General features: G+C 41.8%; 1 protein-coding gene across 1 annotated transcript in view; it reads right to left on the bottom strand.

The window, feature by feature from the left end:
• Positions 1-25787, bottom strand: part of LOC126188521 (neprilysin-1-like) — a 335381-nt gene that overhangs the window by 21481 nt on the left and 288113 nt on the right. The window contains exons 12-15 of the mRNA XM_049930123.1: positions 18268-18371; positions 11768-11823; positions 7578-7849; positions 705-869 (exon numbers count right to left, since the gene is read on the bottom strand). Coding sequence (XP_049786080.1) covers positions 705-869; positions 7578-7849; positions 11768-11823; positions 18268-18371 — 597 coding nt within the window. The remainder of the gene's footprint in view (positions 1-704; positions 870-7577; positions 7850-11767; positions 11824-18267; positions 18372-25787) is intronic.

The following is a 25787-nucleotide window of genomic DNA, read 5'->3' on the forward strand; positions in this document are numbered from 1 at the left end:
TGATGTCCTTAGGTTAGTTAGGTTTAAGTAGTTCTACGTTCTAGGGGACTGATGACCTCAGAAGTTAAGTATCATAGTGCTCAGAGCCATTTGAACCATTTTTTTGTTGACAAAATAGAAAATAAATGTCATTTTCCACAGCTTACACATGTCAAACGCAATGCGATACACAACTATGGAAAGATCCGTTCTCAAGCATGGTATTTGGTAATCAAAGAAAAAGTTGTGAGTCAAATAGTTTCCGAAATATGTGATAAGCTGTTTCAAAGAAGGGGATATTTCGCCTGATTCATAAAAATTAACGTAACTCTGGCTTTAATTAAAATTAAGAAATTATATAGCACTGCACCATGTCACTATCTGATAGTGCACATGATTTTTTGTACGAGATAAGACTTTAAAGCGATTTTCTATCGACGTGGAGAGCAGCCAGCTGTCTGCAGATAGCACTTGTCACAGTAATTTCGTGACCTTGGCTCTAAAATGTAAGATACCAACTCATTTAAGTGAGATTGTCGTGCTCCAGTCTATGGCCAAGATCAATAAATTTTCAGACCACGCCTGTATTGGAATGAATTACGAAGTATACAGTTGTGTGAGTAGATGTAGGCTATGTGCCTGGCGTGTATGATGTGGAAGCATTTGGACAGCAGGCTGACGTAAGGGGGCGGGCAGCTGAGTAGTGGAGCACACAGTGTTCTGACCTGCGCGGCGTGCAGGAAGAAGAGCTGCTGCGGCGCCAGCGGCAGGTCGGGCAGCCGCGCGTCCTCCACCGGTGCCGCCTCCTGCTGCGAGCGCCACGCCTCGTACGCCACCTGCACGCCCGCCACGTCAGCCATGTTCTCGGCGCGTGTCACGTTCCAGTCGAACTGCAACACCACAGACTCACAGACTTCACTCTGCCTGTTCACTCAACTCTTACTCGGCTTTAATCAATTTACAGTAGAGCTGCGAATGCATGATGGAAATTAAAATTTCTTCAACGAAAGAACAATCTACAAAACAAGCATTAATTGACATTGTCAAGCATTTTCTTACTAGATTTTTAAGTGTTGCTATGTGTCTTTAGTTGCAAATCAATATCAGACAACCAGAAAGAGTACATTATTATTTTAAAGGATATTGAAAAGGTCCTTCTACATGAATAAAGACAGAAACTCGTGCCGAATTTTAACTTATGCACCGAAACTGTCATGTACAAAGCTACAGGTACACAACAAATGCATTAAGCGCCTGCCAATGCTCAGATACTAGGGGGAGGAGGAAATGTACAGAGATATGGAAGAGGAGGAAATGGACAGAGAGGGGGAAGGAGGCAATGGACAGAAAGTGGGGAGGAGGAAATGTACAGTGATATGGGAGAGGAGGAAACGGACAGATAGAGTGGGAAGGAGGAAATGAACAGAAAGGGGGAAGGAGGAAATGGTAAGAAAGTAGGGGGAGGCGGAAATATACAGAGAGATGGTAGAGGAGGAAGTGAACAGAGAGTGGGCAAGGAGGAAATGGACAGAATGTGGGGAGGGGAAATGTACAGAGATATGGGAGTGGAAATGGACAAATAGAGCAGAAAGGAGGAAATGGAAAGAAACTGGGTAGAGGAGGAAATGTACAGAGAGGTGGGAGAAGAGGAAATGAACAAAGAGGGGGGGGGATAAAATGGACAGAAATTGGGGAGGAGGAAATGTACAGAGAGATGCGAGAGGAGGAAATGAGAGAGGGGGAAGGAGGCAATGGACAGAAGGTCGGGAAGGGGGAAATGTACAGAGAGATGGGATTCGATTAAGTGGACACAGAGAGCAGGAAGGAGTATAAGACAAAGAGAGGGAGAGGAGAGTTGCATCCAGCGGATGTGACATACGTTAATGACCCAGATAGTAGAGGCTTAAGCCGTGATAGACACTTTTAAGGACCGCTTCTTATATATCTTTGTTTCTTTTTGTCTCACTCTGTTATTTTTCAGCAGACAGAATAAGTATTTTCTTCGGTAGATCGAGTATCTATGACATACACAAAGGACGTTGTAGCTCGAAAGAACTTTGCGAATGAACATCTTTGTAAGTGAAGCCACTTGACGTTAGGTCACGCACATTTCGCCGGTTTGCATTCAGTTTTCGTTGTGGAAAATATGGTGTGAACTGTTAAATGGGGTGGGCACACTCAGCTTTGGGTGGACTCGGCAACCATTCTGGTTCAGCTACGTAATTCGCGACGTTGCTGGATCCTTAGTTTCCTGCTTTGTGTTTTGTGTGTAGGTTTCATAAAGTATATAATGATTTTGACTTAGATACGGCGGTCAGAACATCAAGATCCGCGAAAATCGTGGAGATAAACTGTATTTTGTGGTAGAATTTATAGCTCGCGAGTTTTATTTAGTTTTCTCTGATTTATTCATCTGTGGAAAAATGTATCTGAGCGTCAGCTCTATCTGTTATGCACGTGGCTGTCAGAGTATTGTTGTACGTTCAATTTCGAACCTTCAGTTGCTATCAATGAATAATAGCCTGCTTATAAATCTTACATTGTGTGTTAATGTTGCCTAATCCTGTCACGTGGGGCTCCCGCCGATTAGCGTAATTCTACCTTTTACGTGCCACTCTCATTAATGGTAAAAGAAAAAATTCTTTTACGTAACCACATGACATAAATGCACCCTTGTGCAGCTAAAGCCTTAAAACAACAGCAGTGTAGCCCATTATTATTATCATCTTAAATATGCCTTTGTGATACTTTACTCATTAGACAGGGTTTAACGTAACCAGAAATGGATAGGAATTTAAAGTTTTTCCATCGTTGAATGTTCAGTTAATACCAATATCTTCAGAAAATTAATAGCTACCTTCTTAAGCATAACAAGTATTGTCTGGTGGAAACCAATGTAAACGCACACGCTTACTGGTGTGATCCGCTGTAGTGTCTCATGGCTGTAGACCCACAACGGTGCATTTATAACCAAAGGTTACCAGAAAAAGTTTGTTCAATTCAATGGGCGCTCCTCTGCTCTGACCATACCATCAGGTTGTTTTTCTGCACCCTGTGTACATAAAATTTCATGCCTCTTGTATTTAATTTTAGCTACAGCCACAACACATTACACCTTTCTCAATTCCGAATCTACATGCTAACTCCGCAGTCTACGATATCTTGCATGGCAGAGAGTACCTTACGCTATTACTAGTCATTTCCTTTGCTGTCCCCTAGCATATACTGTGATGGGGAAACGTCTGTGTATGTGCTACCGTGCTGCTGCACTGTGCTCTCTTGTGGGGTACACTGCAGCAATGAGATTCGCTGACCCCCAGCGTTCAGCAACACTTAACACATGTAAACATTATGATATCAGTTGTACCAACGTGGGTACGACTAACACATCAGCCGAGTGACAGTTTGAACTTCATACTGCTTACTACAGATTCAGTTAAATACAACACTTGACTCTAGTTTAGAAGGGGTGACGTATGACAGGTGTCACTCTAAATGAAAATCCTAATCAGAGTGGTAAAAACATCCATGAAGTTCTTCTTAGACCAGTCGCAAAGTAATGAACGAGTAAACATGGAAGACAGGTTGCAGGGCGTCTGCTGGCGCCCCGGAAGTGCACCCGCCGATTGACTCTCCATTCGACTCTGTCTGTCGGGCCTTGCAGCCCGCACAAATCACGGCAGGCAGAATGGCAGCATGAAACGCTCTACTCCCGCCAAAGTGACAATCGATGCAAAGTAGGGCGGCCCACGTGTCACCCGTGGTGGGCCAAACCGCGATTACGTCGTCTCGCTGATTAACGCCTGCTAGGCAGGCAACCTGGAGGGACACTGATGTGTTGTGTGGAGCCTATGTGCACCGGGAGATAGAGCACATCCGAGCTCAAACTTCCTTCTGTCTTGCCTTTGCAGACCTTAAACGAGATGTATTTTGGTGGCTAAAGTCTTTCGTAAATACCAAGTGCCTAAACAATAATGTTTCGCGAAAATAATGTCTCCTTCCCTCGAGGTATTCCCATTTGAGTTCACTCAACATTTCCGTAATACTCGCGCACTGTGCGAACCACATGGTAATAAATCTAGTAGCGTGCCTCTGCATTGCTTCGACCTCTCCGTTTGATCCGACGTGGTCAGGATCCGAGAAAAGCGAGTGGTACACAAGGATAGGTTGCACAAATATTATGTATGTGGTCTCTTTTATACTCTTTCGCGGAATTCTGGAAATAAACTGTTGCTTTGCCTACAACCGATCTTATGCACTCATCTCACTTCATGTCTCTTTCAAACTGTACGTCTAGACTGTAAGCGAAGTTTCTGGTTAAGCAGCATATCACTATTACTGTATTCGAAAACTACAGGATTGTTTTTCCTAGTCATCTGCATTAACATGCATATTTCCACATTTACAGCAACCTCCATTCGTCATACAAAAAAGAAATTATATTCAAGTCATCCTGTATGCTTCTACAGTCACTCAACGACAGACTTCCTGTGTGCTACAGCGTCATCAGCAAAAAGCCACAGACTGCTGCTCACCTTATTCGTCAGATCGTTTATGTATATAGGGAACAAGGGTGGTCGTACTACACTTTCCTGTGTCACTCTGGACGATATCCTTCTCTCAAACGAACGCACAATGTTCATGAAACGTAGTGAGTTCTATTACTTCACATTTCGTTTTCAAACTATGAAGAAATGCACAAAGAATTTAATATTTCGGAAAAATTATCAAAGCTAGAGTAGTGCATTGTAATACATAAATATATTTCTTTTAATCTACAAAACACATCTGGGACTTCTGAGTCTCGTCAGGATATATTGATCGTATCTAATCGGATGATTTAGTTATTGCTACTAACATTAATTTATCTTAAGTAAAACAAACCCAAACGAGATTGCAAACATGAAAACATAATAATGTCATGTTACGCAATGAACTACATAGCGGTACGACAGTTTATCATTTACTGCCCTCTGTGTGGAGAGATAATAAACTAGCACAGCGAAAGAGTTTCCTGTGCTAAGCAGACGGGACGCCTGTGCTTGATTTCAGATTCGTGCTCTTTATGACTCCAGACCGTTGACGGAACTTTTTTGTCAACTCACATACGAATTCCCCCTGATTCTCGTTTAGTTATCTTACAGTGTGCACTTTTTAATTTTTTATTAGGTCGAAACCTGTAATTGAACTCAGTAGTAGCTCACTTTAGAATCCTGCAGCAGTAGTGGTCATTAAGATAGAATAGTTCGATCGACGTGCATGCAAGGGTTGGACATAAACATGAAAACACAGAAACACAACACATTACCATACCTAATATGGTGTAGGAAACCTTCAGCATTCGAAACAGCTTCCAATCGTCTCGTAATGTATAAAAAAAGGTCCTGTATTTTCAAGGGAATCTTGTACCACTCTTCCTGCAAAATCGTGGAAAGTTCAAGTAATGATGACGGAGGCGGATCTCTGCAAAGTAGGCGACCAAGACTCAATAGTATTGAAGTATTGATATCTGGTGACTATGGTGGTCAGGCTAGATGTGATTATTGATCGTTGCACTCACAAAAGCAGTCCTGAACGATGAGAGCGTTGTAAACATAGGCCCTGTCGTCTTGGATTATAGCATTACAATTGGGGAACAAACGTTGTAACATGGGCTGGACCTGATCAGGTCACATAATCCTTGGTGGTAGCTGTCCAAAACATCACCGAATCCCCGCTAGTTTCACTCATGGGAGGTAAACTCGGCCAGAAGTTGTAAACAGTATGAACCAAGATTCATCCAACCACATCACTTCCTCCCAGTGATTAATTGTCCAGGTTTTATAGCTTCGACACCACGTTTTTCTATCACTGGCTTTTGCATTTCTGAGGAGTTGTTTTTGAATTCCATCTCTTCCCGTAATTCTCTGTTCACTGAGCTCCCTTCGTGTTATTTTGATGCTAACAGCATCAGGGAATCTGACACTCAGTTCCGCAGTCACGTCTGCAGTTACTGTCTTATTTTTAGTCACAATCCTCTTCAGTGACTATTTGCCACGATCACTCACCGGGTACTTCCGTCTGCATTGTGACTTAGCGAATGATGTTTTCCCACTTTCCCTGTATGGGATATAAAACTTCCATATGGGGCTTCTTGAATCACCAAACACTTAAGGTACCTAGCTTACAGAAGCTCCCACCATACAAGCAAAAACAATTTGTTCATGTTGGAATTAATTTAGATCCGACATTATGCACTACAGACGCCGAGCGGAGATACTTCTGCGTCAAGTCAGAATATCTTTTGGGAACTTGTGAAGTATCAATGACACCAGTAAAACATTGTCAGAGTTCAATCTTTTATTTTCAATGTCTAAAAGTCGTCGTTCTTCCGCACCAGCTTCAGATGAACATTCAGCTGTGTGTTGGATTCTAGTTGATATCCATTGAGTCAGCTCAGCCATTGCACTACAGAAGTAGTCTGTGACACTGGCACCACGGTGGACTGCCGGCGAGCAGGTGCAGCCGTTTCCCAGAGGTAAGTGGTTCCCATGCTGGCTGCTAGAGCGTAGTAGTGTGGTCACAGGTTCCCGAAGGTGCCTGAGAGTTGAACAGGAACATGAACCATAGCAGGCCCTGTTGCTGCCTTTTGTGTTAAAGTCTGGTACCGGCGAGCAATGTGAAGTTCATCACGTGAAGGCCATCATCTTCAGTACATCTTCGGCTGGTTCACACTGGTGTATGTAGGACATAGATTCACTATAGTATCATAATCATGGAATTGAGTACTATTATTGTGAATGCCATCAACACTACTGATCAATTCATGATGAGAGCTGGATAGCTGGACTGTTTAACAGGAGCTAGTGTGAAGCTAAGACACAAGGTCCGGTTTGTAATGATCGCATATCCTCTCCTTATTCCGCTACATTTATCTAATGAGCTGTTAACTACTGTGTCAGTACCTCTCTATATGCTCTTATGAAAGAGATAGTTTCTTGCATCATGTCTTAGGAGCTATCGAATGTACTTGCCTCGCTTATTTTGCATTTCTATCACGGTCTTCTTTACGCTGATTGTATATCCTCATCATTCAACAGATGGTGTAATAATGTGTCAATGACCTGACTCATATTGGCTCGCTTCCTACTTCCACCTCTGCCTCTCGCGTAACTCGAGTTTGCCTGTATCATTACGAATGGGTTTCGGTAAATTTTTTCTAATATATACCCTTTACTATCCTGTGCCATAACCAACAATCTGCACACATTCTAATTCGGGTCATGATTGACGTTTGCGATGCACTGAGGATACTGCACAGGTGTTGTTCATGGTCAGATACAAAAGTGCAACCTGTAGACTTGTCTAGCGTCTGCATCCATATTGAAGCAAGCATTTCTCACAGTGCTTTCACAGTGTTTCCATATTTTAACCAACCCCTGTTGGTCAGTAAGCCCATTACCCTTTCAGAGCTTGGTGAGAGAGAGAGATAGAGACAGACAGAGAGAGAGAGAGGCAGACAGAGTCAGAGAAACAGACAGACACACACACACACACACACACACACACACAGAGAGAGAGAGAGAGAGAGAGAGAGAGAGACAAAGAGACAGACTTGCCTGGACTGGCACGCTGGCGCCCAGGAAGGGCACGGAGCGCATGAAGGTGGCGTGGTACTGCCTGGCGAGGCAGTCGAGGCGCGCCTCGAAGCGCAGGCGCGCCGCGGGCGTGAGCCACGCGTGCGGCTGCCCGCCGGGCCCGCGCTCCACGCCGGCAGAGTCGAGCGCGTGCAGCAGCTCGTGCGCCAGCGCCGTGCCCAGCGCGCCCAGGGTCACGTAGCGGGGAACGTCGGAGCGCAGGTACGGCTGCGCCAGCAGCGCCAGCGGGACCACTGCACACCACACACACAGTAGCTGGTCAACAGTCTCCCGACATCACTCTCAGTTACCGAATTAAACGATAGATGTCACGAGAGGCAGACGCGCCAGTATGAAACTTATTATTGTTTTGTTAGTAGACGTGCAATAACGGAAGAATGGGGTCTGTCAGGAGGCTCATTCACTTCGGACTTTGTCAGGTCATTGGGCGCCACCTGAGTAGCAAATCCATCGGAGGCATTCCTACCCTTCTAAAGCTGCGCATTTCACTGTTGGAGACAGCACAGGGTGTTTTTCCAGACAGGTTAAAATGTTAAAATACGCAACTGTTAAACCACCTCGTAAGAATGGTGATGAGACAGGCTTAAATAATTATCGTCCAGTTTTCTTGCTGATATCGTTTGCGAAAATATTCGAATAAGTAATGCGCTCTTAAATGCAAACAAGTTCCTTGGCATATCACAGTTTGGATTCCAGAAAGGATGTTCGACTGACAATGATATTTTACATTCACATATCAAATAGTACAACCCTTAAATAATAATATATTACCATCTGATATTTTCTGTGATTTTTCCAATGCGTTTGATCGTGTAGATCATGTTACTTTCTTAGAAAAACTCAAGTTTTATGGAATTGATGGCTTTATGCATAGCTCGTTTCAATCACACTTATCAAATACAATGCAAAAGGCTTTGGTGAGTAACACACATTGTCGGAAAAGTAAAAAAAATTACAGTGAATGGGGGCAAAGTCCCATAGAGTTCAAGTTTCGGTCCACTTCTGTTCCTTATATGTGTGTATATATAACAATTCAACAAACAAAACTCGTACTTTTTGCAGACGATACTATCGTTTAATAAATCTCATTACAGAGAAAGAAACACGACAATTTCTAAAACATATTTGCCAAAGAATTATTAAGTGACTCTCTGAAAACTTACTCCCTCTAAATTTTGAAAAACAAAAACACGACATTCAGTTCCGTGGATTAAACAGAATCACATCAACAAGTGATGTAGCACATGAGCATGAGTCAGTAAATAGGATAGAATGCTCAAATTTCTTGATTTGGTTCAAATGGCTCTGAGAACTATGGAACTTAACGTCTATGGTCATCAGTCCCCTAGAACTTAGAACTACTTAAACCTAACTAACCTAAGGACATCATACACATCCATGCCCGAGGCAGGATTCGAACCTGCGACCGTAGCGGTCACGCTGTTCAAGACTGAAGCGCCTAGAACCGCACGGCCACAGCGGCCGGCGCTTTCTTGATTTAGATACTGATGAAAAATTGAAGTGAAAGAAACATATTACTGAGCTCGTCAAACAATTACGTTCAGCTGCTATTGCTCTTCGTATTATTGCTAATCTTGGAAACAAACGTATCAACCCCCTGACAGATTTCTCAATTTCCACTCACTATTGTTTTACGGAATAATTTTCTGGGGTCATTTAGAAAGTGTATTCGTTGGACAAAAGAAGCACTAAGAATAGTATGTGGTCTTCACCCACGAGCGTCATATAGCTGCCTCTTCAAGGAGCTAGGTATTTTAACTGCGCCATCACATTTCATCTATTCGCTAACGAAGTACGTAATAAATAGTACATCACAATTCAAGAAGAACACTGATGCCAATACCTACAACACTCGAGGAAAATATGACTTTCATTACCCATTGTTAAAGGTCTCAATGGCTCAGAAAAAGAGTACAATATCCAGCAACAAAAACTATTGATCATTTGCCCAATAACATGTCTGACAGGTAGCGAAGCAAGTTTTAAATCTAATTTAAAATAATTTCTCGTGGCTCACTTATATTCCATTGACGAAGTTCTACTGGTAGCCCGTAAAAAGTAAATAAAAAATGTGTTGTTGCATGAGTAGGATAAAAAAAAATAACGTGTTCATTAATGTTATCATAAGTCAGAAACTGACTCGTTCCACATCATTTAGATAAAATCACTGTTCAGATTGTATGGATCATGTACCTAACTAATTGGAAATGCGGAAGAACAGCACTGTTAAATCAAGACAAGGCATGCATCACGTAATGAGCGACCGGGACCTCAAGCGTTGCGGAGGATGATTTTAAGAGAAGCTCATGAAATCAGCGCATGGAATCACTCATGAGCTCCGATGTGCTACCGGCAGTCCAGCTAGCACAATGATTGCACGTAGTTAGGGAAGAAAAGGAAAAGAACGAGTACATTTCTGTAGTGAGTGCTGAGCGGTACATGTAATGTTGAAATCCGATAGGAAGGTTTGGGTTTGACGAAACCCGAAGAACGTTGCCTTGATTCACGTGTAGTCCCAACAGTGAAGTACGTAGGAGGGGTGTTAGGGCATGTGTATGTTTTTCGTGGTTAGTGTTTTGTCTCGTTATTGCACTTAAGAAAGCGGCGGATGTGTTAGAACATCAACATATTTTATAGTATCGTGTGCTGTGAACAGTAGAGGAACAGTTCGGAGACAATGATGGTTTGTATCACCACGATAATGCATCCTGTCATAAAAGGGCACCTGTGAGATAATGGTTTGCCGACAATAATATTCGTCAAAAGGATGCAACAGAACATATTTTGGGTGAGCTAGAACGTCCAGACTCCGCCGTCCAAGATCGCTACCTTTATGATTTCCGCTCTTGTGGAAGAATGGGCTGCTATTCCACTTCAGAAATTCAGGCACCTCATTAAAAGTGTCCCCAACTGAATTCAAGTCGTCATAAAGATAAGGATGGACACACGTCATATTAATGTCCACTAGAAAGGGTCCGAATACTTTCGATAATGCAGTGTACATTACGTGAAAACGTCTGTGCCGCTCCCGGATGTCAGTGATGTAGCGAAGAGCAGACGCTTCAGTTCATAAGTGTTCTCCTACAACCTATAGTTATATATGTACTCGACAAATTACCATAAGGTATGTACATATAGCAATAAAATCACATCTCCCTTTCTATATTCCATTCACAGATAGTATACTGGAGGAAGGATTTTGGTAATACTCTTTATTAGCATGATTTTGTTTAATTTTCCCAGCGTGGTCCGAGTGTGGTCCCAGCGTGAATTGTATGGTAGAGGAGATAATGCATTTGTCGATTCGTAATGGCACCTGAGGGTCTGTAAATCTGAGTAGGCCAATGTTCATTCTTTGGCGTATAATTGAGCCCACAGCCATCAGATTCTCAAGTCCACAAGTCCCATGAATATCCTTAGCTCATTATTGACATTTTGTCCTCCAGGACCAACGGCTTATTTAACTACAACAGGAACCTCCACTCTTTTCCAACTATTTTGTGCGACAGTAAACAACAACGTTACGTAATTTTTTTATTATTAGTAGCCTCCGACACAAAAAAATGTATCTCCCGCGCTTGTATTTTGCTACCATCAGTGTTAGCATACTGTTACAGTAAGACGAAAATGCAGTGCCGTCTGCAGTGAGACAAGGTGTGGCTGCCATCACTCTGCCAGTAACCGCCCACCTCCCACTGAGGCGGCATCTTTTGTAACCGCGGCTCTTGACATACCGATGGCGTCCACGAACCCAAATTAAACAAAAGAAACCTTTTGAGTCAAACAAACTTTTATACCATTTTAAATTACTCTGAAGGCTAACTTTAAGCAACATTTAGTGCATCAAAACAAATTTAGAGGGTTTGCCTGGAAATCGTGTTGGCAAAGAGATAGAAGGGCTCAAAGCACACCGAAACTAAAATCACTGTCAAAATTTCAAAATAAAGATTGAATCCTATATCGATGGTAGTTATGTATATCGAATGATTGCATTTGATTGTTGAAGTAAAAATCCGGAATAGGATTTCATCTAGCCAAATTATCTTGAACTTCTGTTTAAACTCTTGCATACCAAGACAAACATGTATGAGTAGTTCATTAACCGTCACAAAGTCATCACATGTACTTACCAATACTGTTGAGTGTCTTCTCGTAGAAAGCGTTCACCACGAAAGGATACGCCCAGCTGGAAAGGAATAAAGATAACTATTGCAGTTAAATAATGTTTTTTAAAACTGAAGATACCAAGATTTATAGTGAAACTAGTATTAATTCTGCAGTCTAGTGAAATATAAATGCACAAATCTGACTTTTTAAAAAGATAAGTATTCTAATCAGAACCAGTAAATCAGTTTTTATTTCTTACCGAACTGGTTTTCGTCTGTAGCATGATTTTGTGCAGGTATTAGGACAATTCTGCTTGATAATTGATCGATTTACAGTCATGCCAACATATTAAAGTACTTATGCTTGAGTGTGTGTACCGACAATGTGCAGCATCGTACAAGCAATCGTCAATAGTGACACACTGTTAGTAGCGGTCTTCTGTCCAGCGAAATGAACCAAATTAACAGCAAACTGCGGAAAATTACGGAAGGAAGCCTTGTTTCAACAGCATTGAATCGAAATAAATTAGAAAATAGATTAAGGAAAGGCAAACCTACGTATCTAGCATTTGTAGACTTACTGAAAGCTTTTGACAATGTTGACTGGAATACTCTCTCTCAAATTCTGAAGGTGGTAGGGGTAAAATACAGGGAGCGAAAGGTTATTTACAATTTGTACAGAAACCAGATGGCAGTTGTAAGGGGCACGAAAGGGAAGCAGTGGTTAGGAAGGGAGTGAGACAAGGTTGTAGCCTATCCCCGATGTTATTCAATCTGTATATTGAGCAAGCAGTAAAGGAAACAAAAGAAAAATTCGGAGTAGGAACTAAAACCCATGGAGAAGAAATAAAAACTTTGAGGTTTGCTGATGACATTGTAATTCTGTCGGAGACAGTAAAGGACCTGGAAGAGCAGCTGAACGGAATGGACAGTGTCTTGAAAGGAGGATATCAGATGAACATCAACAAAAGCAAAACGAGGATAATGGAATTTAGTCGAATTAAATCGGGTGATGCTGCGGGAATTAGATTAGGAAATGAGACGCTTAAAGTAGTAAATGAGTTTTGCTATTTGGGGAGCAAAATAACTGATGATGGTCGAAGTAGAGAAGATATAAAATGTAGACTGGCAATGGCAAGGAAAGCATTACTGAAGAAGAGAAATTTGTTAACACCGAGTATAGATTTAAGTGTCAGGAAGTCGTTTCTGAAAGTTTTGTATGGAGTATAGCCTTGTATGGAAGGGAAACGTGGACGATAAATAGTTTGGACAAGAAGAGAATAGAAGCTTTCGAAATGTGGTGCTACAGGAGAATGCTGAAGATTAGATGAGTAGATCACATAACTAATGAGGAGGTATTGAATACAATTGGAGATAAGAGAAGTCTGTGGCACAACTTGACTAGAAGAAGGGATCGGTTGGTAGGACGTATTCTGAGGCATCAAGGCATCACCAATTTAATATTGGAGGGCAGCGAGGAGGGTAAAAATCGTAGAGGGAGACCAGATTCAGAAGGATGTAGGTTGCAGTAAGTACTGGGGGATGAAGAAGCTTGCACAGGATAGAGTAGCATGGAGAGTCGCATCAAACCAGTCTCTGGACTGATGACCACAACAACACAAATCGAAAGCCTATCTCGGAAACGCAAAGAGTGATTTTTAATATTTTTTGCTCTTAACAAACTACAAAGCTGTTTGTCACAGACTAAATTGTCATTATTATAACGATACATTTTGTCATAACCAGTTAAATGATAAAATACTCGAAGGTATTTATTAATGCAGAGTAGGAAGAAAATAAATCGATACCCGCGTATTGGGTATCTACAGACGCATATTTGAACCCTGCATAGCCCTTTTAGCAAATGAGGAATCGCAATTTTGGTGCCAGTCTTTCATGTAGTGTTATATTTTTTGTTATGATTAAATCGCGCTTTTTAATGGAAGAAGCTGCAAGGGGTAAGAGATTCAAATACGGTTATCTACTCGTCCTCATATGCCAACGGCACTGCCGCAGTGGTAACACCGGTTCCCGTCAGATCAGCGCAGTTCAGCGCTGTCGGGCTGGGCTAGCACTTGGATGGGTGATCGTCCGGTCTGCCGAGTGCTGTTGGGAACCCGGGTGCACTCAGCGTCTGTGAGCCCAGTTGAGGAGCTACTTGATTGGTGAGTAGCGGTTCCGGCCGGAAGTCTTCTAGAAGTCTAAAAATACGAAATCAATTTGAAATCCTTTGTCGATAGCACACAACACTTAGTGTGAGTAAAGAACTAGTTGTGTTTCACAAGAACGATGTTTTCTAAACCCGTGATAACTATGTATCAATAGACCATTCCCTTCGAAGTAGCCGGCCGCGGTGGTCTAGCGGTTCTGGCGCTGCAGTCCGGAACCGCAGGACTGCTACGGTCGCAGGTTCGAATCCTGCCTGGGGCATGGGTGTGTGTGATGTCCTTAGGTTAGTTAGGTTTAAGTAGTTCTAAGTTCTAGGGGACTTATGACCTAAGATGTTGAGTCCCATAGTGCTCAGAGCCATTTGAACCATTTTGAACCTTCGAAGTAATTCATAATGTCCGAACGCAATCCATGTTCCAGAATCCTACAGAGTATCGACGTTAATGATATAGGCCTGTAATAATTTAGTGGATTACTGTCTTTCTTGAATAATGGTGTGACCTGTGCAACTTTCCAGTGTACTGATCTTCCGTCGAGCGAGCGATTGGATTGTGATTGTTAAGTAAGGAGCTATTGCGCCAGCATACTCTGAAAGGAACCTAATTTGTATACAGTCTGGACCGGAAGACTTGCTTTTATTCATTACTCCGAGGAAAACTACCCATAAGTTACTCATGATGGCAGCTGTATTTGATTTGAATTCTGGATTATTTACTTCGTCGTCTTTGGCGAAGGAATTTCGGAAAGCTGTATTTAGTAACTCTGCTTTGGCAGCACTGTCATCGATAGGATTTCCATTGCTATCGCGCAGAGAAGGTACTGATTATGTGTTACCACTAGCAAACTTTACATACGACCCGAATCTCTTTGGATTTACTGCCAGGTTTTGAGACCATGAGCAGCCGATTGTTTGGAAATGAACTTACATATGAGAGTCAACGCGGAGACGCTCATCGTCTTGAAAAATAAAAATTTAGTGATATTGAACCAACTAAGGATAAAAACACACCTCCAACGCATCTAGATACGTGATACCTGTACAGCCGTCGGCACATGGGCCGCGCCGTCACGTCAACGTTGAGGGTGCCGAGTTCAACGTGCTTCTGAACGCTAAGAAGCGATGCGACTTGTGCATACGGTATGTGTGCCTCAACGTGATTACGCCATCACAGCCCAATTCAACGGCAGTTGTCGGCTGTATCTGGCTCGCAAATCACACTGTTTAATAAATGGACGGACGTCAAATTTCTACAAAAAAATGGTTCAAATAGCTCTGACCACTATGGGACTTAACATCTGAGGTCATCAGTCCCCTAGAACTTAGAACTACTTAAACCTAACTAACCTAAGGACATCACACACATCCATGCCCGAGGCAGGATTCGAACCTGCGACCGTAGCGGTCGCGCGGTTCCAAACTGAAGCGCCTTTAACCGCGTGGCCACACTGGCCGGCTCAAATTTCTACATTAGCTCCTTTAATACGCACATTTCTTCCCTTGCCCATGTGCTAATCACGTTGCTCTGTCTGTAGTATACATAAAAGAGAATTTGAATATCCGTGAACGCGGTACAAGCAAAAGGGGAAGTACCATATCAGGTCAATAAGTATATCAGCGTATAAATGTTCCATTGCAAATTATGCTATACGAAGATAAAAATGATTTCATTACTCTCACTTTTTATTAAATCCGTAACGTCATTCTTACTTGATCACTGTTCCTATTCAGTAGCAGAATCGGAATACAGAATGTGAAACAAGAAAGTGTAAAATATAACACTCCAAGTAATGAAAGATGGCTATTTGTGAAGCAAATAGAACAAACTCACTGCTCGAAAAGAGTGAACTTCCATTTACAGAACATGGAATATTACAGAATATTCTCCTAGTAAACTAATAAGGAAGTATGAAAGTATGCTAGAAAACTCAAAGGTTAGTTAAAAAAAATTGGAACCAGTGGGACTTTAGCCAGCAACACATCACTATCGCATTACTAATCTATGTTTCTACTCACATTAAATGACATTAAATTGTAACGAATTGTACCAAGAACTATGCATTTTTGATGGGTCCTCAATATTACGTTTCCTTGAAACGACATACTTTCATAACATGCAAGTTACAATAATTCTTTAACTACTAATATAACATTTCCCGTCATTTCCTTTGAAATCCAAAATGTTGTGTAGTGTCTCTGCACTGAGGAGAAGTGGCGTCATCTGATGTGGTGGCGTTCATCCATCTCATTGTGTTGCGTACGACGTCTTAAACAATGGTAAGGATAGTTAGGTTACAGAGAGGTGCGGCAACTGTCATGGTAGGGAAGCTGGACAGGAGTGGTCGTTCTATATTGCGGCGGCAGAGGACCCTCATGGTACCAAGAGGTTGGAGGCGTGGCTGATCGGGCGTGCTTCATTGGGACCGTCAGATCCCAAAGACCGCTATCGGCATTGAACGTAAACTTGCAGTGCCGTTGCCAGCTGTGATACGTTGGTATTGCTAAGAGCTACCACTCATTGGTCCATGTTTAAATGCATGTTCAGAATATCTGACATGCTAGATATTGCCCTGCATATTTGGAAAGGTTCGCCAGAATGCTTTTTCGACGCTATGATGACAGAAACTCGGCACATTCCAATGCATGGTGCATGCGCCGACAGCTTAACTGCCTTTTATGTCTTTTATGCAGAAGAGAACGATGCGTTAGTATTTTATCGGCTACCAGACTTTGGTATGTGGCTGGTGAGTCTCACATATTCATAGTTTCTGACTGCTCGTGTTTAGACTAAAATACAACATTGTGTTACCATTGCACACTAAAGCAAGAAGGAATTATTAGCTTTCATCGCTAAACTTAGAATCAGCTCACAAAACCCTACACTTAGATGTTTTAACACCACTGTGATACTGTTGTAGCAGTAACATCATGTATGGCTTGAAACAAAAAAAGTCACCGTAAATCAAGCCAGAGCAATAACTAATTCTCGGCTTGCGTGTACTACGTGCAGCAGTCTGTCTTGAAAACAGTCACAAGAGTGCGACCCGTGGCCATCCCCTTTTATACTGAAGCGCCAAAAAACTAGTATAGGCATGCGTATTCCAATACAGAGATATGTAAACAGGCAGAATAGGGCGCTGGTGTCGGCTGCACCTATATAAGACAACAAGTGTCTGGAGCAGTTGTTGGATCGGTTACTACTGCTACAATGGTAAGTTATCAAAATTTAAGTGAGTTTGAACGTGGTGTTATAGTCGGTGCACGAGCGATGGGACACAGCATCTCCGAGTTAGTGATGAAGTAGAGATTTTCCCGTACGACCATTTCAAAAGTGTGCCGAGAAAATCAGGAATCCGGTGAAGCTAATAGAGGCTGTGCAATAGTGTGGGGTGTTTGCAGTTGGAATGATATGCGACCCCTGATACGTCTAGATACGACTCTGACAGGTGACACGTACGTAAGCATCCAGTCTTGTCACCTGCATCCATTCACCTCCATTGTGCATTCCGACGGACTTGAGTAATTCCAGGAGGACAACGCGACACCCCACACGTTTAGAATTGCTACAGAGTGGCTCCAGGAACACTCTTCTGTGCTTAAACACACTGGCCACCAAACTCCCCAGATATGAGCATTATTGAGCATATGTGGGATGCCTTGCAACGTGCTGTTTAGAAGAAATCTCCATCCCCTCGTACTCTTACAGATTTATGAACAGCTCTACAGGATTGATGGTGTCAGTTCACTCCAGCACTACTTCACAAATTAGTCGAGTCCATGCCACGTCTTGTTCCGGCACTTCGCGTGCTTGTGGGGGCCCTACACAATATTAGGTAGGTGTACCAGTTTTTTGGCTCTTCAGTGTATAAAAAACCAATGTCCTGAAACTATTGACGAATGCTTTCAGCTGTATGTTGTGGAGTGTTGTACTCTCAGATAAAATCAGCGTTCAAAGATGTAGCTGATATGCGCCTGTTGAAAAAAATGCAATACGTCTTAGTTGCTTCGTTATAGCGATCTAGAGTCGATGCACGATTGCTAATGAATGACTGATTAAGTGAGAGATATAGCTGACTAGAGAGATTAATATCGGCTGCCATATGAACCGATAATTTTCGGCTTGTGCTAATGTATACTTTTAGTTGCGATTCGGATTCGCGCAAAGTTCTTATCTTCACATACGCAGAACTTACAGTTTTGTATATTAGGACGGATCTTTTTGAAATGTCCCAATAGAGTAATGATAAACACCAACCATACATTCCAATGGCCCACACGCAGCCGTATATTGAGTGAGGTATTGGACGCCTTGGTGAGACGCGGCAAGCAGGCTGGTAGGAACCTGGCGGGAACTCACCGGTCGTCGTCTGCGGGCTGGCGCAGGCGCCGCGCGTGTTCGGCCCGCAGCTGGCGGTAGCGGCGCAGCACGTTGCCGAACAGGTCGTCCTGGCGCACGTCCACCTGCGCACACAGCGTCCGCCCCCTGTCACCTCACCCGACACTTCAACACAGGTGCTCAGATAGAAGGAATAGGTGAAGTGTCATAGAGATAAGATAACGTATAGTGGAACAAAAGTTTGGGTGGGTAGTTTTAGACACACCAGGTGAAACATTACCACAGGATAATTATGCTTCTAGCAGTAGATTAGATTAGATTAGATTAGATTTACTTTCATTCCAATTGATCCGTAGTGAGGAGGTCCTCCAGGATGTGGAACATGTCAGAAAAACAACAATACATGACAAATATTTACAACTAAAACAAATAAGCTAATTTACCATTCCACAGGTCCCAAGTGGAATGATCGTCGTTTTTAATGAACACTAAGAGTCATTTTACAAATACTATTGCACTGAATTTAAAATAAAAAAGTTTTTTATTTATTTATAAGGTAAGAAGTAAGAACTGAATACGTTAGATAATCACATAACAAAGTAAATGAACCGCAAAAATTAAATTACGTTTCAAAGTGATCTCGTTGAATGTCGTTAACGATACATGTATGACACACATGGTTTACAAATACAAATCATGTGTGTATATCTACCTGGAGTCCCTAAAAGCAATCGTAAAACTAGAAATACAAGGATCAATAAATACACAGCCAACCAACATTTTAAAAATAAATTAAAAGGGTTTCTGAATGACAACTCCTTCTAAAAAATAGATGAATTATTAGACCCGAAGTACTAACTGTTAAAAAGAAAAAAAAGATTGAGTAAAGAAAACTTATGTTAAAGTGACACGCTTCACAACATTAAGAAATGTCGTATTCGTGATCTATTGAACAAGTATTTATGTATGTATGTATAGAGATAGTATGGAAAATGTTGGTAATAGCTACACAGTGCCATTGAACAGATACAAACGAACTGTACTTTCATGTAATACAAGAGATGGTTTACTAAGCTCTAGCTACATTAAATACCACGTTCTCATTCTATTTATGCTAGCTTTTCCTACACACACATATTATTAATTAGCTCTAATCATAGGCCTGCCTAGCCCACTTCTCATCTGAAACTTAAAACCTACAGGCTGTAATTCCCCCCATGAACCACGGACTTGCTGTTGGTGGGGAGGCTTGCGTGTCTCAGGGATACAGATAACCGTACCGTAGGTGCAACCACAACGGAGGGGTATCTGTTGAGAGGTCAGACAAACGTGTGGTTCCTGAAGAGGGGCAGCAGCCTTTTCAGTAGTTGCAGGGGCAACAGTCTGGATGATTGACTGATCTGGCATTGTAACACTAACCAAAACGGCCTTGCTGTGCTGGTACTGCGAACGGCTGAAAGCAAGGGGAAGCTACAGCCGTAATTTTTCCCGAGGGCAAGCAGCTTTACTGTATGGTTAAATGATGATGGCGTCCTCTTGGGTAAAATATTCCGGAGGTAAAATAGTCCCCCATTCGGATCTCCGGACGGGGACTACTCAGGAGGACGTTGTTATCAGGAGAAAGAAAACCAGCGTTCTACGAATCGGAGCGTGGAATGTCAGATCCTTTAATCGGGCAGATAGGTTATAAAATTTAAAAAGGGATATGGATATGTTAAAGTTAATTATAGGGGGAATTAGTCACGTTCGGTGGCAGGAGGAACAAGACTTCTGGTCAGATGAATACAGGGTTATAAATATAAAATCAAATAGCGGTAATGCAGGAGTAGGTTTAATAATGAATAGGAAAATAGGAATGCGGGTAAGCTACTACAAACAGCATAGTGAACGCATTATTGTGGCCAAGATAGATACGAAGCCCACTCCTACCACAGCAGTACAAGTTTATATGCCAACTGGCTCTGCAGATGATGAAGAAATTGATCAAATGTATGATGAGATAAAAGAAATTATTCACATAGTGAAGGGAGACGAAAATTTAATAGTCATGGGTGACTGGAATTCGATCGCAGGAAAAGGAAGAGAAGGAAACGTAGTAGGTGAATATGGAATGGGAGTATGGAATGAAAGAGGAAGCCGCCTGGTAAAATTTTGCACAGAGAATAATTAATCATAGCTAACACTTGGTTGAAGAATCATGAAAGAAGGATGTATACATGGAAGAAGCCTGGAGATACTGGAAGGTATCAGATAGATTATATAATGGTAAGACAAAGATTCAGGAACCAGGGTTTAAATTGTGAGACATTCCCAGGGGCAGATGTGGACTCTGACCACAATCTATTCGTTATGAACTGTAGATTAAAATTGAAGGAACTGCAAGAAGGTGGGAATTTAAGGAGATGGGACCTGGATAAACTAACTAAACCAGAGGTTGTACAGAGTTTCAGGGAGAGCATAACGGAACAATTGACAGGAATGGGGGAAAGAAATGCAGTAGCAGAAGAATGGATAGCTTTGAGAGATGAAGTAGTGAAGGCAGCAGAGGATCAAGTGGGTAAAAAGACGAGGGCTAGTAGAAATCCTCGGGTAACAGAAGAAATATTGAATTTAATTGATGTAAGGAGAAAATATAAAAATGCAGTAAATGAAGCAGTCAAAATGGAATACAAACGTCTCAAAAATGAGATCGACAGGAAGTGCAAAATGGCTAAGCAGGGATGGCTAGACGACAAATGTAAGGATGTAGAGGCTTATCTCAATAGGGGTAAGATAGATACTGCCTACAGGAAAATTAAAGAAACTTTTGGAGAAAAGAGAACCACTTGCATGAATATCAAGGGCTCAGATGAAAATCCAGTTCTAAGCAAAGACGGGAAAGCAGAAAGGTGGAAGGAGTATATAGAGGGTCTATACAAGGGCGATGTACTTGAGGGCAACATTATGGAAATGGAAGAGAATGTAGATGCAGATGAAATAGGAGATATGATACTGCATGAAGAGTTTGACAGAGCACTGAACGACCTGAGTCGAAACAACGCCCCCGGGAGTAGACAACATTCCATTAGAACTACTGACAGCCTTGGGAGAGCCAAGATTAACAAAACTCTACCATCTAGTGAGCAAGATGTATGGGACAGGCGAAATACCCTCCGACTTCAAGACAAATATAATAATTCCAATCCCGAAGAAAGCAGGTGTTGACAGATGTGAAAATTACCGAACTATCAGCTTAATAAGCCACTGCTGCAAAATACTAACAAGAATTCTTTACAGACGAATGGAAAAACTGGTAGAAGCCGACCTCGGGGAAGATCAATTTGGATTCCGTAGAAATGTTGGAACATGTAAGGTAATACTGACCTTACGACTTTCTTAGAAAATAGATTAAGGAAAGGCAAACCTACGTTTCTAGCATTTGTAGACTTAGAGAAAGCTTTTGACAATGTCGACTGGAATACTGTCTTTCAAATTCTGAGGGTGGCAAGGGAAAAATTCAGGGAGCGAAAGGATATTTACAATTTGTACAGAAACCAGATGGCAGTTATAAGAGTCGAGGGGCATGAAAGGGAAGCAGTGGTTGGGAAGGGAGTGAGACAGGGTTGTAGCCTATCCCCGATGTTATTCAATCTGTATATTGAGCAAGCAGTAAAGGTAACAAAAGAAAAATTCGGAGTAGGAACTAAAATCCAGGGAGAAGAAATAAAAACTACGAGGTTCATCGATGACGTTGTAATTCTGTCAGAGACAGCTGAGGACCTGAAAGAGCAGCTAAACGGAATGGACAGTGTCTTGAAAGGAGGATATAAGATGAACATCAACAAAAGCAAAACGAGGATAATGGAATGTACTCTAATTAACTCGGATGATGCTGCGGGAATTAGATTAGAAAATGAGACGCTTAAAGTAGTACATGAGTTTTGCTATTTGGGAAGCAAAGTAACTGATGATGGTGTAAGTAGAGAGGATATAAAATGTAGATATGCAATGGCAAGGAAAGCGTTTCTGAAGAAGAGAAATTTGTTAACATCGAGTATAGATTTAAGTGTCAGGAAATCGTTTCTGAAATTATTTGTATGGAGTGTAGCCATGTATAGAGGTGAAACGTGGACGATAAATAGTTTAGACAAGAAGAGAACAGAAGCTTTCGAAATGTGGTGCTACAGAAGAATGCTGAAAATTAGATGGGTAGATCACATAACTAATGAGGAGGTATTGAATACAATTGGAGCGAAGAGAAACTTGTGGTACAAGTTGACTAGAAGAAGGGATCTGTTGGTACGACATGTTCTGAGGCATCAAGGCATCACCAATTTAGTATTGGAGGGCAGCGTGGTGAGTAAAAATCGTAGAGGGAGACCAAGAGATGAATACACTTAACAGATTCAGAAAGATGTAGGTTGCAGTAGGTACTGGGAGATGATGATGCTTGCACAGGATAGAGTAACATGGAGAACTGCATGAAACTAGTCTCTGGACTGAAGACCACAACAACAACATAATTCTGTCTTCCTCGAAGGTGAATACAAGGTGTTAGGGGTATAGGTACAGATATTGTGATAATTGGTACCTTAATATGTACCAACTTAAGTATACAAATTGTTTTTTCCTCTGCATCTAATAGTCTCCCTGGAAACACATCACATAATTTTCTACCTTATGTTTACGGCACGGTCGTTTTGCACAGAGAAGTAGGCTACGCCTGTCAGTACAGACTATTACTTTGACTTTACGAATCCACACTTAAATACGTGACATGCTGCCCAGGGGAAGATAATCTTAAACACCATCCTTGTACCACGTATACCAACCAACTTAACAACATAATACTCGTTACAGCTGACATCATTAGTCTGCAAATGAAGTAAATACTGATGTAATGTTGTTCAATAAACTGTCCTCAGTTATCACTAGAAACATCTTCACTTATACCCATGACATCCACACACGCAGTGACAGTATTTCACATGATCAAATCTTTATAAGTTTCCCTCAATTCCAAGTTAGTTTCTTTGCACTTCCTGCTTATTTCACAGACCCACAGTATTTGATGCGTTTACGATCGTCTATGATAATAGTTCCAGGACGGAATATAATCATGACTGATGAGACAATATGATGCAGACGATTAGCAAGTTGATAGTACTGCTTCGCTCATTGTACTTTGTTGCTTCAGTCACTCGGGTGACTTGTCAGTCAGTCATTTAAGAGTGTTACACAACGTTAATTATACAACGAGATGCCAGTGTTTATTATCTTCGATTATGGATAATATGAATAGCCGAAGTTTTGAACAGTACATGTCACGTCTAGGAACTTTGATGAGGAAAGAATGTTGCTTGCTTTCAGTACTTACATTTCAGTGAGACAGCAATAAATCTGCATCTACAGCTGAGAATCACTGGGTAGTGTGTGGCAGAGGGTACTTTTACTGTACTACACATCAAGGTTTCTCCACATTCCGTTTACTAATAAACGATGGGAACAATAACTGCTTCGCAGCCTAATACAATCGGGGTAGGTACGTAGGGACCACAAAATACTTGTTTCTGGTGTGAAATACGGCTCTTGAAGTTTTCTAAGCATGTTATACAGAGATTTACGACGTCTTTTTTAGCGTGACTACCAGTTAATACTTTTTAACTTTTGTGTTACTCGCTCTTGGCAGTCAAAAACGCCTCTGACAGTTCGCACCGACCTTCTATAAACACCGTCCGTCCAAAGACTTACTGGACTGTTTTTACTCGTGGCGTATAAGGGCCGTCAGCCTAGTAACCACAGCCCCAAGTAGCCGTGCGGTCTGGGGCGCCTAGCCACGGTTCACGTGGCGCCCCCCGTCGGAGGTTCGTAAGTTAGTTTAAGTTAGATTAAGTAATGTGTAAGCCGAGGGACTGATGACCTCAGCAGTTTGGTGCCTTAGGAATTTTCTACAAATTTCCAAATTTTCCCAATAACTTACGGTGGTAGCTTGTACTAACAACCTGTCAGCTGTAAGCAGTTTGTGTTAAGTAGTGGACATGCGGCCATAACGTGTCACCGTTGTTGTGTTACAAATCGCAATGGAGTAACATCTTTAAATCAACTGTTCAACTTACTGTCCCGAAAGGTTTGAAGAAAAAGAGGCACTAATATGCATAATCCCACTTTTGCTGATCATCTGTTAATTTCCGGTCACAAACCGTAAAGCATCGAAGAAATTTCCATTTTACATTGAGAAAAGCTATGTCATGGGCTCGAGGTACTCGAAGAGCTAGAGATTTTCAAGCATATTTCTAAGAACGACGGCCTCATTCTCAATGAACAGTTACAATTATGTAACAAACATTTTTTCAGTGCTTTTAATACACTACTCGCAGAATTTGGATTCCCCATTTTTTGCTATATTTCTCTGCCTCTAGTTCCGAAACATCATTTTCTTAGAATTTTAGATGTGTACTACTATAGTTACCTTCACGTAGATATTTTTTGGACTGTACAGATGTTTGAACAAATTTTTTGTATTATTGTGTCCTTTACCTAACAGAAATTTCTGTCAAGCCTAATAAATGGCTCTTATATTTCATCTGCTTGACTACTGTGCATTTTCAAAAATAAATTAAGCTCTCTTCCTTTGTAATTTGTCTTTATAATATATGTCGTCTTTTCATTATTTCTGTTATAGTGTTTCAAATGGGCACATGTCACTGTCCGCGCCCGATAGGCGGCGCAACTTTCATTCTTTTAGTAGCAGCAACGTAAGCCACTGGGCCGATCAGTCAGATATTGTTCCTAGCTAGGCATGTGTGAAATGGTTGGAACACGTTTTGTTTTATTTTTGACTTTCTGACCATTGCTTTCTCGCAGTGTAATTTTACGTAAATAACATTCGTATGTCATGACATTTCTCAACTTGATTAATTTTTTTTGTCGTACTTCATTTTCTATGTATTATTTTATAGGGTTCCTCAAAATTTAATTCTGATGAAGACACACTTAGTAGATGTTGAAACCTAGGTCAGTTATTTTCAGCCGGTTGGTTGTATAATTCCTATGCCTGAAAATTATATACGGTTCTACATCTACATTTATACTCCGCAAGCCACCCAATGGTGTGTGGCGGAGGGCACTTTACGTACCACTTTACGTGCCTCCCTTTCCTGTTCCAGTCGCGTATGGTTCGCGGGAAGAACGACTACCTGAAAGCCTCCGTGCGCGCTCGAATCTCTCTAATTTTACATTCGTGATCTCCTCGGGAGGTATAAGTAGGGGGAAGCAATATATTCGATACTCATCCAGAAACGCACCCTCTCGAAACCTGGACAGCAAGCTACACCGCGATGCAGAGCGCCTCTCTTGCAGAGTTTGCCACTTGAGTTTGCTAAACATCTCCGTAACGCTATCACGCTTACCAAATAACTCTGTGACGAAACGCGCCGCTCTTCTTTGGATCTTCTCTGTCTCCTCCGTTAACCCGACCTGGTACGGATCCCACACTGAGGAGCAATACTCAAGTATGGGTCGAACGAGTGTTTTGTAAGCCACCTCTTTTGTTGATGGACTAC

Source organism: Schistocerca cancellata, chromosome 5, assembly GCF_023864275.1.
Source record: "Schistocerca cancellata isolate TAMUIC-IGC-003103 chromosome 5, iqSchCanc2.1, whole genome shotgun sequence".
Classification (NCBI taxonomy): domain Eukaryota; kingdom Metazoa; phylum Arthropoda; class Insecta; order Orthoptera; family Acrididae; genus Schistocerca; species Schistocerca cancellata.